General features: G+C 43.8%; 1 protein-coding gene across 2 annotated transcripts in view; it reads left to right on the forward strand.

Annotated features, from left to right (window-relative positions):
• Positions 1-13,264, forward strand: part of NCKAP1L (NCK associated protein 1 like) — a 265,246-nt gene that overhangs the window by 154,782 nt on the left and 97,200 nt on the right. For both annotated transcript variants that reach the window (XM_033938673.1, XM_033938674.1), the window contains 3 exons: positions 1,690-1,829; positions 4,077-4,208; positions 5,996-6,214. In XM_033938673.1, coding sequence (XP_033794564.1) covers positions 1,690-1,829; positions 4,077-4,208; positions 5,996-6,214 — 491 coding nt within the window. The remainder of the gene's footprint in view (positions 1-1,689; positions 1,830-4,076; positions 4,209-5,995; positions 6,215-13,264) is intronic.

A 13,264-nucleotide genomic window follows, 5' to 3' on the forward strand; every position in this document is an offset into this window, starting at 1 on the left:
CTCTCTGTAAAAAAGAATTTCCTAACATTAATGTTAAGTCTACCCACCACCCCATGTTCTTCCTACCCATATCCAATGCCCCCCTCCCCCCACTACCTTTGGCCAATATTATAAGCTGATTTCATTCCATCCCTATAGATGGAAAATTCCCCTCTGTTAAGAACATAAGAATAGCCATACTGGGTCAGACCAACAGTTCATCTATCCCACTATCCTGCTTCCAAACAGTGGCCAAACCAGGTCACATGTACTTGATAGAAACCCAAATATTAGCAACATTCCATAACTATTGATTCAGGGGAAGCAGTGGCTTCTTCAGTGTCTGTCTCAATAGGAGACTATGGAGTTTTCCTCCAGAAATTGTCCAAACCTTTTTTAAGCTTAGCTACTCTAACCACGGTTACCACGTCCTCCATTAATTTTTCCATGTGCCTCAGTGCTCCCAACCAGCTCATAATAAGCCATTCTTATCTGTGCCCTTTTCCTCTATCCCAAAATCCGTCTTCTCTCTTTCTCCTTGGCTGTGTCTCATGCCTGAAACAGCCTTCTTGATTTGGTGCAACATGCTTTCTCTCAGGATTTATTCATTTCCTGCCTATTAAATTGTTTGTACATCTTAAAAGTCTGGCTCTACATGATTATAGCCTTCTTGGACCTAATATTCAGACAATTGATCTGGTTCATAAAGAGGCAAGTGGCTGAATATCAAATATATTTTATGCTTGTATTCAGCTGTGCCAGCTTTTTAAAAAGCACCGATTGTCTATTTTAAGTTGCAGTTGTGTCACTGATCATGTGATTAAGATAGGTCTACTATTTCACTGACCTCACCGATCCATATGAATTAGGGCTACCATATGGCTCCAGAAAAAGGAAGATGGCTTGAGACATAAGGGTTTTACTTCCATTGCTTTCAATGGAAATAAGGAGGACAGACAGAGTCATCTGGGTTTATTTCCGTTGCAAGCAATGGAAGTAAATCCCGGATGTCAGTCCATCCTCCTTTTTCTGGAGCCATATGGTAACCCTAATATGAGTTAGATACAGAGTGACTGAATTTTGCCACTCGTATTACTTTTGATTTGACACTTAAACCTGCTTCTGAGAATGTGCACAAGTTTTATGCTTATATCTCTTGATAGAGCATTAGCATTGACTTCATACATTTTTTTTTAATCTGAGGCGCTTTGATGTTAATGATATTTACTGTAATAAATAAATTTCTATTTGTCATGCCTGTGTGCCTTGACCAGATTGTGAGCTCCATGGACTAACTGTTGTGTGTATTTGTGCAATGGACCATGCAACCGAGTAACCTTTTAAGAATGATAAGTAGAACAGAGGCCAGGGTAGGTTTTGCCTTATTGTGGCTATGGATTTGTGCTTACCGTTGCTGAATAGAAGCTATTTCTTGCCAAGGATATTCACTGGCTTCATTTTCCAGGGCAAGCTCAGCTAGTCCTGGTTGTGCCTCCACTCCAACGCTAAGGCTATAGACCTGGTTTTCTAAGGAAAATCATAACTATAAAGATTTATGCATGCAGTGGGGGTAATGGCAGGACTGAACCAACCTCTCCTTTCGAAGTGGAGCCTGCTGGATTTCATGCAGCTTTCTGCCTTCCTGATTCATATGCTATATTATGCCTCTCATCACAATAAGGGCTAACATCTGTCCATTTTTCTTTTCAGCTGTTGCCGAAGCACTGCGCCCGGACAATAAGCAAAGCGAAAAATAAAAAGCTAAACAAAGCAGCAGCCAAGAAGGGAGAGATGGAGAGTGAAAAGCCAGGGACAGAGAGCCAGAGGAAGGACAGGAGCCTGATGACCAAGTATGACCCGGACTCCTGTAAAATAAGGATGAGAATAATTTTTTTTTACAGAGTACCGTTAATTGAAACAGGATGCTTTAAACCAGGGGTCCCCAAAGTCCCTCCTTGAGGGCCAAATCCAGTCGGGTTTTCAGGATTTCCCTAATGAATATGCATGAGATCTATGTATGCACTGCTTTCAATGCATATTCATTGGGGAAATCTGAAAACCCGACTGGATTTGGCCCTCAAGGAGGGACTTTGGGGACTCCTGCTTTAAACTGTATGTTATTAGAGCATTAGTATAGTCCCTATAGTTCAGATGTCAGCAGAAAATCACACGGGGAGCAGAAGATGAAACTTCTAGGGATTTCAGTACAAACTTATATTTGTCATCTCAGAAGGAGGGAGGTTATCAAGGTGTAATAAAAAGCGAGCTTTTTAGCACAACTTGATTTACCACAGGTTGCTGACTCCAATGGTAAAAGAACAATGCCACTTTTGAACAACCCTGCAAGCAGCATTATTCTACCTCAAAACCACTACCTGCTGCTCCAAGCCTGCATTGTAAAGGGCCCCTCTGTGCTATCCTGGTCCATGATCATAGCCCCTCCCCCTGATCCAGCACTCCCTGATCATTGCTTCCCCTAATCCAGGCCTTTGATTAACATTCCATGATTAAAGCACCCCATAATAAGGCCCCCTGCAAAATCAGGCCCCTTCCAAGCATTTTCCCCCTTCCCCCCTCAGCGGGCCTACCTCTGTTGTCCCTTGAGGTTCAGTAGGCCCCAGGCAGGAGCAATCACCAGTTGCTCCTGCCCATGCTGGTGCTGGCCACAAAATAGTGCCAGTAGCCCAAAATGGTATCGGGAGATAAAAGTATTAACAGTATCTAATATCATAGGTTAATCTTTGGTTATATATATGCTCTCTCTCATCCCCAGTAGTACAGACTCTTCCCTTCGCTAATCCCCCCTTCCTCTTAGTCTAGCATCTCTCCTTTCTTTTCCCCAAGTTATCTAGCATCTCCTCTCCCCTTCCCTTCTCTCATCCATGTCCAATATCTCTTTCCTCTTCCACCACACTATATCCAGTATCTCTCCCTCCTTGCCTTGTCCAGCATCTCTTCCCCCAATACACACTGTGTCCATCATCTTCCCTCTGCCTCTACCTCTGCCGCTCTACCTCCACCAAAGCAGGAAATATGGCACAAGGCCTTTGAATACCTATACACACATACATGTAATGTTTCGCTTGTTTTGATGCAAATGTCCTGTGAGAGGGGGTGAAATGCGGCTAACCTTGCCCACATGCATTACTCAAAGATCAACCGCTGCTTTCTTACCAGTCATGCCAGTCACTCAGCTGCGCTGCCAGCTCCCAAAATCTCTGCCCTGGTCCTGTAATAAATAAATTTAGATGAGCTATTCCAGCATGAAATTAAATGAATTCAGATATTACAAAATACCGCAGCACATCTAATCTGTAATGTAAAACACTCGGACCGAGTGTTTCCTTTGCTTTTTCAAAAGCTGGTCCCACAAGCCCTAGCACAACACAAGAACCAAAGAAGTTGGCCAACCCACAGGACATATGCATGCCGGTGCTGAAAGAGCCTGTCGCTGATCTATGCTGGGCTGCTGCGGGGCCTTGAGCATCTGCGCATGCTCAAGACCTTCTGGCTGCCACCCTCTCCGAAATTCTCATGAGATTCTCAATCCCATAATCTCAGAGAGGGTGGCAGCTAGAAGGCCTTGAGCATGTGCAGATGCTCAAGACCCCGCAGCAGCCCAGCATAGATCAGCGGCAGGCGCAGCAGGCTCTTTTGGCACCAGCACGCGTATGTCCTGTGGGTTGGCGCATGCCAGTGTCCGCTTGAGGTAATGGTTTGGGGGTGGGTTACGGGGGTGCAAAGCGGGTTCCCGGGGTGGGAGCGAGCACGTCAGTGGCCTCAGGAAGGGGGGAAGGGGGGCGTTTTTGGGATGTGGAACGAATCATCTGAGTTTCCTTTATTTTCTATGGGGATACTCGTTCTGATATACGAGCATGCTTCTGGAACAAATTATGCTTGCAAACCAAGGTACCACTACACTTGTCTAAAATATGCAAACTGATTTGATTGTAATCACACAGAAAAAGCAGTATATCGTCCCATCCCCTTTACCTTGCTGTGTCTAAATAGGTTAATGTTACTAACAGAAATAGGGTCAGTGAGTTTCAGTTTGTTTACAGTGTTTTTGAATGTCTCTTTTTTACTTTATTTCCCAGCTTGGACAAGCTGCATGTTACCCTGTCTGAACTCTCTCTGACTTTGAGCACCGTCTCCAGTCTGAACATTTTTGACCATGTCATCACACCTGCAGAGTACCTGAGCCTTCATGTGGAAACACGCCTCAACAGGTATTCGGCCTTAAATTGGTGCTAGGCTCAGATTCTGATAACTGCAGTCAAAGGCTGGAGATTTCTGCCTCACAAGATAGCATAGTATACTGTTTGCACCAACAGCATATGAGACAAGCAGCGTCTCAGTGTTTGAAAAATTAGGGGTTCAGCATTCAGCCCAAATATATACAAATTAAAGTTTCACAATATCTTTCTGTGGATATTTAAAATGATAACAGTTCCTGAAAAATCCACTGGTGCCATTGAATATAGCTAGTTAAAGATATCCAGAGGGCATCCATGGAAAATCAAGGGTGGGAAATTTCATGGCCATACCAGAAAATATTTCTTCACCGAAAGGGTGGTTGATCGTTGGAATAATCTTCCTCAACAGGTAATTGAGGCCAGCAGCGTGCCAGATTTTAAGAAAAGATGGGTTGGCATGTCGGATCTCTTCATGGAGGTAGATAGGGGGTGGGTCTTTGGTGTGGGCAGACTGGATGGGCCGTGGCCCTTTTCTGCCATCATTTTCTATGTTTCTATGATATCTTAGGCTACTCTATATTGCAGCATACTTATCTGGATAACTTTTACCAGACAACAAATGAATATTATCCCTATTCACTTAAGGTTTAAACCCAACCCTGCCACACCTTTGTCTCCTCTCCCTTTTAAATAGATAACTGTTGGCCAGGCATCAAGGTGTCTGAACAAAAGTTATGGGGCTCATAATCAAAAAATATAAACATCCTAATCACCAGGTCGTCCAAGAGCCAATAATCAAAACTACCTTTCTGGACATCTAGCGAGGTGTCCCAGCCTCTGTGCATCCAGAGCTTGAGAAGGGCATGGTGGAAGTGTGTTATAGGCGGGCTTTGGGCGTGCATAAGGGCGGGTTAGACTTGGATGTCTTGCAGCGATAATCAAATGTTTTGCAAGACGTCACAAAGGTGCCCAAACTGACCAGATGAACACTGCATGCAACAAAGGTAATACACCCCTACACTCCCTAATGCTTACTGACCCGCTTCCACCACACAAAAATGAGAACAAAAAGGTACATACCTGACTCTAGAACAGCAGCATCTAGTATGGGAAAGCCTAGTAGAACATCACACAGGTATCTTAAGTAGCCTGGTAGGAGGGTTAGTGAACCATAGAGAGGAGGACCCAGGCCCATAAGACACTCTAACCACAACATCTATAGTATTAAGTATGAGCACATCAAAACTCACCCAAACCTTACTATACTGCCATATAGTTACCACCTGGAGCCATAAGGGCTATTGGGGTAATACATAGGTAGGTATAGTAGATTTGGAGGGGGGGGGGTGCTCACCATAAATTATAACGGGGTTATGGTGAGATATACATCTGACACCCTTTCAGTGAAGTTCACAGCAGTGCCCTCTAAGGTATCTCACTGCTCTGTTGGGATGTCTATGTGGCCAATCCTTTACTATGCTGGCCTCTCCGAAGTCCAAATGATCTAGATTAGGACATTTTGAAAGTATGAGATCCAATTATACATTTTTACAGTGTTTTTCTGGTAACACTGGTTTTTGGGGGATTATGATTGTTGCATTTAATGATCAGTCTCGCAGGAGGACGTCTAGTAGCCTGAAAGTTTATTGAACAAGGATGAATATTCAGCTAGGCCACCTCAAACCTTTGAGGTATGAGAACTTGATGAACAGGATTCCCATATGAAAGAGCTTAATTGCTTATGTTGGGTTACAAGGCTAGCTATACTTTTGGGATATGTCAGTGCCTTGCCCTCAACAAAGTTGTATCTGTCTCTATAGAGCCATGGTCTCGATGCTGAACTACAACCAAAACACAAAGGAAATTCAACGCCCATCAGAAGTACTGGCCAGTCTGGGTGCCTACATCACCACAATCTACTCCCTTGCCCACATGATCAACATTGATATTACTCGTGCTGTCCGCAGCGCACTCCTGCAGCAAACACAGCCACTAAATTCTAGTGGGGATCAGACCATCACCACCATCTACACAAACTGGTAAGGGGAAGCTGAGCCATCTGTAGCCAGAACAAGGGGAAATGCAATGACATCATTCAGAAAACAGGACAAGGGTTGCTTGTTCTACATCTCTCCTGAAAAAGGGACAAGAATTCATGAGCTTGAAAAGTAGTAGGGGGATTTGAATGAGACTATAGTGTAGGGATGTTTCTGTGATGTGCTCAAATACCAAAATAAGTTACAGCAGGAAAGTTATAGAGACTGACTCTAGCGTAACCAGGGTTGCTAGATGGCAAAACATTTTCCAGCCAAACTCATTGCAAAAAATAGCCTAAATATAGCCCAACTTGTACTCAGAGTAGCCCGAAAAGTAACCCAAACAATTGCCGCTGGAAATTCCTCTAATTTATCAAACAAATGCTTCATATAAATATACTCTGTAGATATCCCAAACAGTCCATAATGGTGTATGTAAGGATGAGCCCCCCTCCCCCCCAAAAAAGTATTGAAGTGTCACTGTAAGCCCAGCCTTAACTTGCTGGCCTTACCAATGTCAGCAAAGGCCTATGGGAGATCATATCATTGATATCTAGTCTTGGGGGATGTCAGTGCAGATGGGCTAGCAGCCTCAGAATAAAGTAACAAAAGACTTTGGGCTAGATTTACTAATCTTCCGATCCATGTCCAATCTGTGGGCGATTGGAGGCAGGCCGACCGATTCACAAACCATCTTGATGCAAATGGGGGTGATCGGAGGCATGCCCCCATCCGACGACATGAATCGCTGGGTAGCGATACTGATGCATGCGCAGACCATCTACTTTGCCTGTAGATGGTCTGCGCATGCTTTATCTGTCCGGTTGTTTTGTTTTCCTTTTTTTTTACTTGCCCTGACTTGTCCCTTTCGGCCTTCCTTCCCCTTCTTGCCTCCAGTGCTGTTTTGCTTTTTTCTTCTTCGCAAGTCCATGGTTTTAACCCGCTTTAAACCCAAGGGTTAAAACTATGGGTTTGCACTGCAGGGAAGGGCAGGAGAGTTGGGTCAGAGAGCAGCAGATCAGGGCTGAGAGCAGGAGATTGGGGCAGTGAGCAGAGAAGCAGGAAAGAGAGCAGGGCGGCAGAAGGCAGGGCAGTTGGAAAGGACCTGAGCAACTGGTCCTCAGCAGTCGCATATTTTGGATCGGTCAGCCCAGTCGGTGTCCCTTATTTTTTTTAGTGAATCGCTGCCTGCCTACATTTGCGTGCCATTCCCCCTCATTTGCATAATCGGATTGGAATAAGATCGGCACAGAGGTTAGTGAATCAGATTGGAGGAAAATCAGGTCACAAACCGATTGGTATACGATCAGTTTGCTTAGTGCCTTCCCATGCCATGCTCGCACCCTCCCATACTTCTTTAAAATTTTTGCCAGCACAAGCAACTGCTCACAGTGGCCTGGTTCCCTCTAAAATTACTTCCGTGTTGCGGAACCAGGAAGTGACATCAGAGGGAAAGCCAACGTGAGCAGCAAACTGGAGAAGCTGCATGTGCTGGCGAAGATTTTAAGAGGTATGGGGGTGGGAAGGGAGGGCATGAGTGTGGAATGTGGGGGGTTGCATGGAAGGAGCAGGGAAGGGGGTGCTTCCTACCTTCACTACACTACTGGTTGATTGTAGGATAGAAATGATCTTTTTTTCTAGTTGTACTCAAGAAATTTTGTTAACTGAGTCGAGCCTTTTTCAAGGGATGAATTGGTATAGAAAGGCAAGGATTGGATTGGACTAGATGGGATATGCACCAGATAAAATATAGCTGGTTAAATGTGATATGAAGAGGCTTAGGCTTTGCACTAACCTTAAATTTCAATTCAAGCTAGCAGCTGGCTTTCACACAAAGGAAAAACAACATGAACAGGCACTGGGGATATGAACATATTAGGATATGTTATAACCTCAGGATGTAAAGCAATACAAAAAAATTGTCTGCTTAAACAACAGACACCAAACTTTATTTCCTGGGAAAATATTGCCATTAAATAAGGGCATACATAATTGTAAGTCTGTTGCTTTGAAGCTGAATTATCCTTTATGGGTTTCTCTGATTTAAACTACCTTCTAACCCCCATGCTATCTAAATACTGTGTCATTTTCTAATTAACACTGAGTCTTTGGCATTTTCTGTGTTCCCCTAATACTGATTCCAGTGCAAAAAGCATATGAGTCTTGAACCAGTGGGTTATTCTCCTTTACTCGTGAGTTTGTAGAAGGCATCATCTACCTTTTTCTCTTAGCTCTGTCTCCTGTATCTCTAGGCTGTGCCCAGTCTCCTCAGATTTTCGTTCTACAAATGAGTTGGAAGGTGTCTTTCTGATCTGCCCTGATTTAAATTTTTTATTTTGGGGTCTTCATCCAAACGGTGAGACTTGCAGTGCTTCAGAGGTTCCCAGTTCGACTGGGGCAGCTCTGCCAGGGAGAAGACACAGACTCTCTGGTCAGAAGTCTGTAGCTGGGAGGGCAACCCTTTTATAAGGAACCTGACTGGGCAGCCTGCCCTAACACTTTGGTGGTTTGGGAACCATTCCCCTAGGAGAAAGGCTAACTTCTGGTTTTTATCAGAGCTTGAGTGCAAGCTGTGTGGCCCCCATGCCGGTCCTGAGGGCTTTAGCAGGTGCCAGCTGTGTCTCCCCCCCCTCGAAGATACATGAGGAGCTGTGAGGATCTGGGGTCTCAGGCTCATTCAGGGTCTGACTGGCAGCCCAAAGAAACAAGCATTTGGAGTGAATTTTTATGTTTGTCTGAGTCCATTCTACATTGCCCAGCTGAAGCAGGCACTAGTGCTGCCCAAATCATGGGAAAAATTTTGATTCGATTCAGCCTACTGAATTGGTTTTTTTTATTCGATCTGCTTTTCCTGCAAAATCAGGCGTTTTGTTCAAACACACTGGCGGGTTTATTTTGTAGCCTCTTCACTCACCCCCAACCCCCCAACCCCATGCCTGTGCTGTGGTATAAACAAAAAAGACTTTTCCTCACACATACTAACACCAGTTCTGGAAGGATACACATTTCAAATCTGACATATTGTAATCACAAAATAAAAAATAAAATTATTTTTTCTACCTTTTATTGTCTGGTCAATTTAATAATCAAATCATATTGATCCCAGGCTCTGGTTTCTGTTTGTATTTAGTTAACTCACTCACCAGGGTCACCTGCCCCTTTGATGTTTTCTTCTTTCTCTGTGCTCACCATCCTTCTTCCATCTGTACCTTCCCTTCCACTGCCTTAGCCAACATTTCTTTCCCTCTGTCTACCATCTCTCTTCTCTCTCTTTCCTGCTGCCTTCTGCCCTGGGTCAAACCTCTCTATTCCCCTCCATGCAGCATCTATCTCTTCCTCTCCTCCATTATCATGTGCAACATTTCTTTCTCTCCCTGCCCTCTACCCTATGTCCAACATTTCTCCCTCTCTCATTTCCATGCATGTCTTCCTCCCCTCCACCATATGCAGGATTTCTCCTTCTCAACCCTTTTTACCTTTTATTGCATCTCTCCCTTCCTTTCCTCCACCCCATGCCCAACAATTCTTCCTCTCTTCCCCCATCCCTCCCTCCCAGCCCCCTGTGCAGCAGCTTTCCATGCCTCTCAACCCCCTATGTGGCACTTTCCAAATTTCAAGTTTCCAACTGACCCCCCCACACTGTGAGATCTGACAAACTGTCTGGTCTCCTAAAGCTGCTGCAGCAGTGGTGGCGATGACTTGCGGTCAGAGGGAGTGCTCTGAACAAGTTATTTGTGGCCTGTACGCCAGGGCTTCCCTCTGCCATGTCGTCAGTAACAACATCAGTGATGCAGCACAGGGAAGGACCCAGTGGGGCAGACCATGAGTAGCCTGCTCAGAGCGCTGCATCTGTCCACCAGTCATCGCTGCTGCTGCTGCTGCTGCTTTAAGAGGCCCTGGAGGTATGTCAGGCCTCACTGGGAGGGAAGGGGAGGGAGGGGGAGGGCTGGTCACTTAATCGATGAGTCTGAATCATAGGGAAAATGAATCAATTCGAATCAATTCACCGAAGTGAATCAGTGAATTGATTTGAATCGGTGAATTGGGCAGCACTAGCAGGCACAGCACAAGTACAACAGTTTCAGGCTATTGTAACCTATGGGAGACATCAGAGTGATCTACAAATTGAAGTTTTAAAGGTTTTTGAGGTTGGTATTTGGGTCCCCCACTTCCAAAACCCCTATGTTGGGGTTGTGATTGGTGAAAAATTCTCCTATCATGATCATATCAGCAACGTTGTCAAATCCTGCCTCTATAAATTGCGAATGATTCGTTCAATTTTGAAATTTCTTGAACCTAAATCTTTAAATATTCTTTTACATTCACTGATAATAACAAAGCTTGATTATTGCAATGCATTATTACTTAATATTACGCAAAAAGAAAAAAAACGGTTACAAATAATTCAAAACATTGCAGTCAAACTTTTATATAATGGTAAAAAGTATGACCATGTAACCCCTTATATGATTGAGTCGCATTGGCTCCCTATTACTCATCGCATAACATATAAAATTCTATTGCTAGTATTTAAAACTCTATCCACAAATGAACCTTCATTTATAAATCGGATGCTTATCCCACATAATTTATCACGTTCTCTTTGCTCTTTATCACAAGGGTTACTGGCAGTCCCTTCCTTAAAAGTGGTAGGTACCAGACGTCATGACATGTTTTCAATTGTGGCCCCCCAGACTTGGAACTCTTTGCCACAATACATAAAAAATGAAAAGGATCTCAGTCTTTTTAAAAATAAATTAAAAACTTTCCTTTTTAAAGATGCTTTTAATCTTTAATAGAAATACTTTTTTTACTGTAGTCAAGTTATCCCTCCCTATGTTTTTTCCTTGAATGTTCTCTTTTTTCTTCTTGAAACATCTATTATGTAACTTTTCCCCTTTTTTATCATTATGTGTCTTAGTGTTGTCTGTGTATAAGTCGGTTTTTTATTTAGTACTTGATATTATTAATATGTCTTTTAAAAGGATTATGTTTGTCTTAAAATGTTTAAGTGTTTGTCTGCTTATGAGTTTTGTTTTTAGTTTGTATATGATATTAGTAATTTGTTTTATAATGCTTATGTATCTTATTGTAAATCGCTTAGTAAATTATAGATAAGCGATTCATCAAATGAATAAATAAACATAAACATATGTTGAATTTTCTGTGTTTTTATTTAGCAGTCCCGAGCCGTTTTTAGTGCTAAAATGCTGTCACAGTGGCCATCTTAGATTTCCTGGTTTGATTTTAAAAGCTTCTGTCTGCTTCAAAATACCTTGATTTTGCTTAAAATCATTACAGATGGACTCCTCAGGCTGTTTTAATGTGGATTCATGCTGGATGCAGGCTGAGGAGCATCCGTGTTCCATGTGTTACAGAGTACCTGAAGGAGGCAGAAGTGCTGGACTTAACCTCTTCTGATCCCTTTAGGGCAGTGGTGTCAAAGTCCGTCCTCGAGGGCCGCAATCCAGTCGAGTTTTCAGGATTTCCCCAATGAATATGCATGAGATCTATTTGCATGCACTGCTTTCGCTGTATGCTAATAGATCTCATGCATATTCATTGGGGAAATCCTGAAAACCCGACTGGATTGCGGCCCTCAAAGGGGGGGGGACTTTGACACCCCTGCTCTAGGGCATCACACTTGAAGGTGGCTCTGGGAGTCAAGAAAAACCTCTAGAGCCCACAGGTAGCGACTTGGTGGATTCGGCGAAGTGAGGATGAGCAGACACCTCTGGTCCCGTGAGGAAACAGGATGAGTTCCTGCAGGAGTTCTCAGGGCTCCTTGTTCAGGGGTTTACTCCATATTTTGTGAGTTTAATCTTCACAGTCTTTTTAAATTATCAGAGGATGCAGGCACCATCTGAGGTCACACCTGTGATTTTGCGTAGGGGGGTTTGCCCTCTCAGGACAGAGTTCTCCTGTCTAAAAGTCATCTGCTGGATGCCAAGACTATGACAAAGCTGTATCTGATGGCATTGGATTTTCAGCCACTATTTGACCTGCCTAAAGTGGATTCACTGGTAACGTAAGTAACTAAACATACTTCACTGCCTAATGAAAGCGGAGTAACTTTAAAAGATGTGCAAGACCCCGGAGTGAATGTAGTCCTCAAAAGACAATTTAAGGTCCTAACCTTAGGTCTAAAGGCAGCGGCTGTGGCACCTGCCAAGCCAGATTGTGTCAAGCCCCGTTGGCAGATCCTGGTAAAGAGAGACAGGGGCGTCTTGAAAGTGGAGGGATGGAAGCTCGCAAACATTCTGTAAAATCAATTTTTTTATCTGTGTATTTAGCAAAACACACAATAATGTCCCAGGGACAATCTTCTGAGGCAGCAGGCAAGGCCTGGTGTGCCCACTCCAGCTCAACTTCAGAGGAGGCCTCAGTCAGATTTAATATCTATCAGCACAAGGTTTGAACAACTCTCACATTTTCCTGATTATTACTCTCAGGGATCCCTCAGAACTGCAAATTGTTCCGACGTACCCTATTTTCCATGCCGTTGAGTTTATAGTGCATATCTTCCAGCTGGGATTCCATGGTTGTACATTTAGTTTGGAGGTCCATTACTAGGGTTACCAGATTTTACTGATGTAAAATCCAGACCCATAGCCCCATCTAGCTCCACCCAGCCATGCCCCATTACATCCAAGTCCTGCCCCAGCCCCATCTACTCAACCTGTTTTCGTCCTCAGAACCATGTCAGGAAGGTATCTGCGCATGCACGGATGCAACACAATGACATCACATGCAGTCCCGAGGTGGAAGCTTTTCAAAACCTGGACAAAGTGCTGGGTTTTGAAAATCCATCCATATGCCCAGACATGTCCTCTAAAAAGAGGACATGTCTGGGCAAATCTGGACGTCTGGTAACCCTATCCATTACAGCCTTCCCTTGTTCCTCAAATTGAGTCTCCATCTCGTCAAAGTGTGATCCCAAGTCTCTAAGGTCCCGGTGTATTGTATCGATATGGGTGGCAATCTTCATGTCGTTCAGCTCCAAACAGAGATCTTTATAACATTTCTGAACTTCGCGGCTTAAGCTTTGGAGGT

Source organism: Geotrypetes seraphini, chromosome 3 (genome assembly GCF_902459505.1).
Source record: "Geotrypetes seraphini chromosome 3, aGeoSer1.1, whole genome shotgun sequence".
NCBI lineage: Eukaryota > Metazoa > Chordata > Amphibia > Gymnophiona > Dermophiidae > Geotrypetes > Geotrypetes seraphini.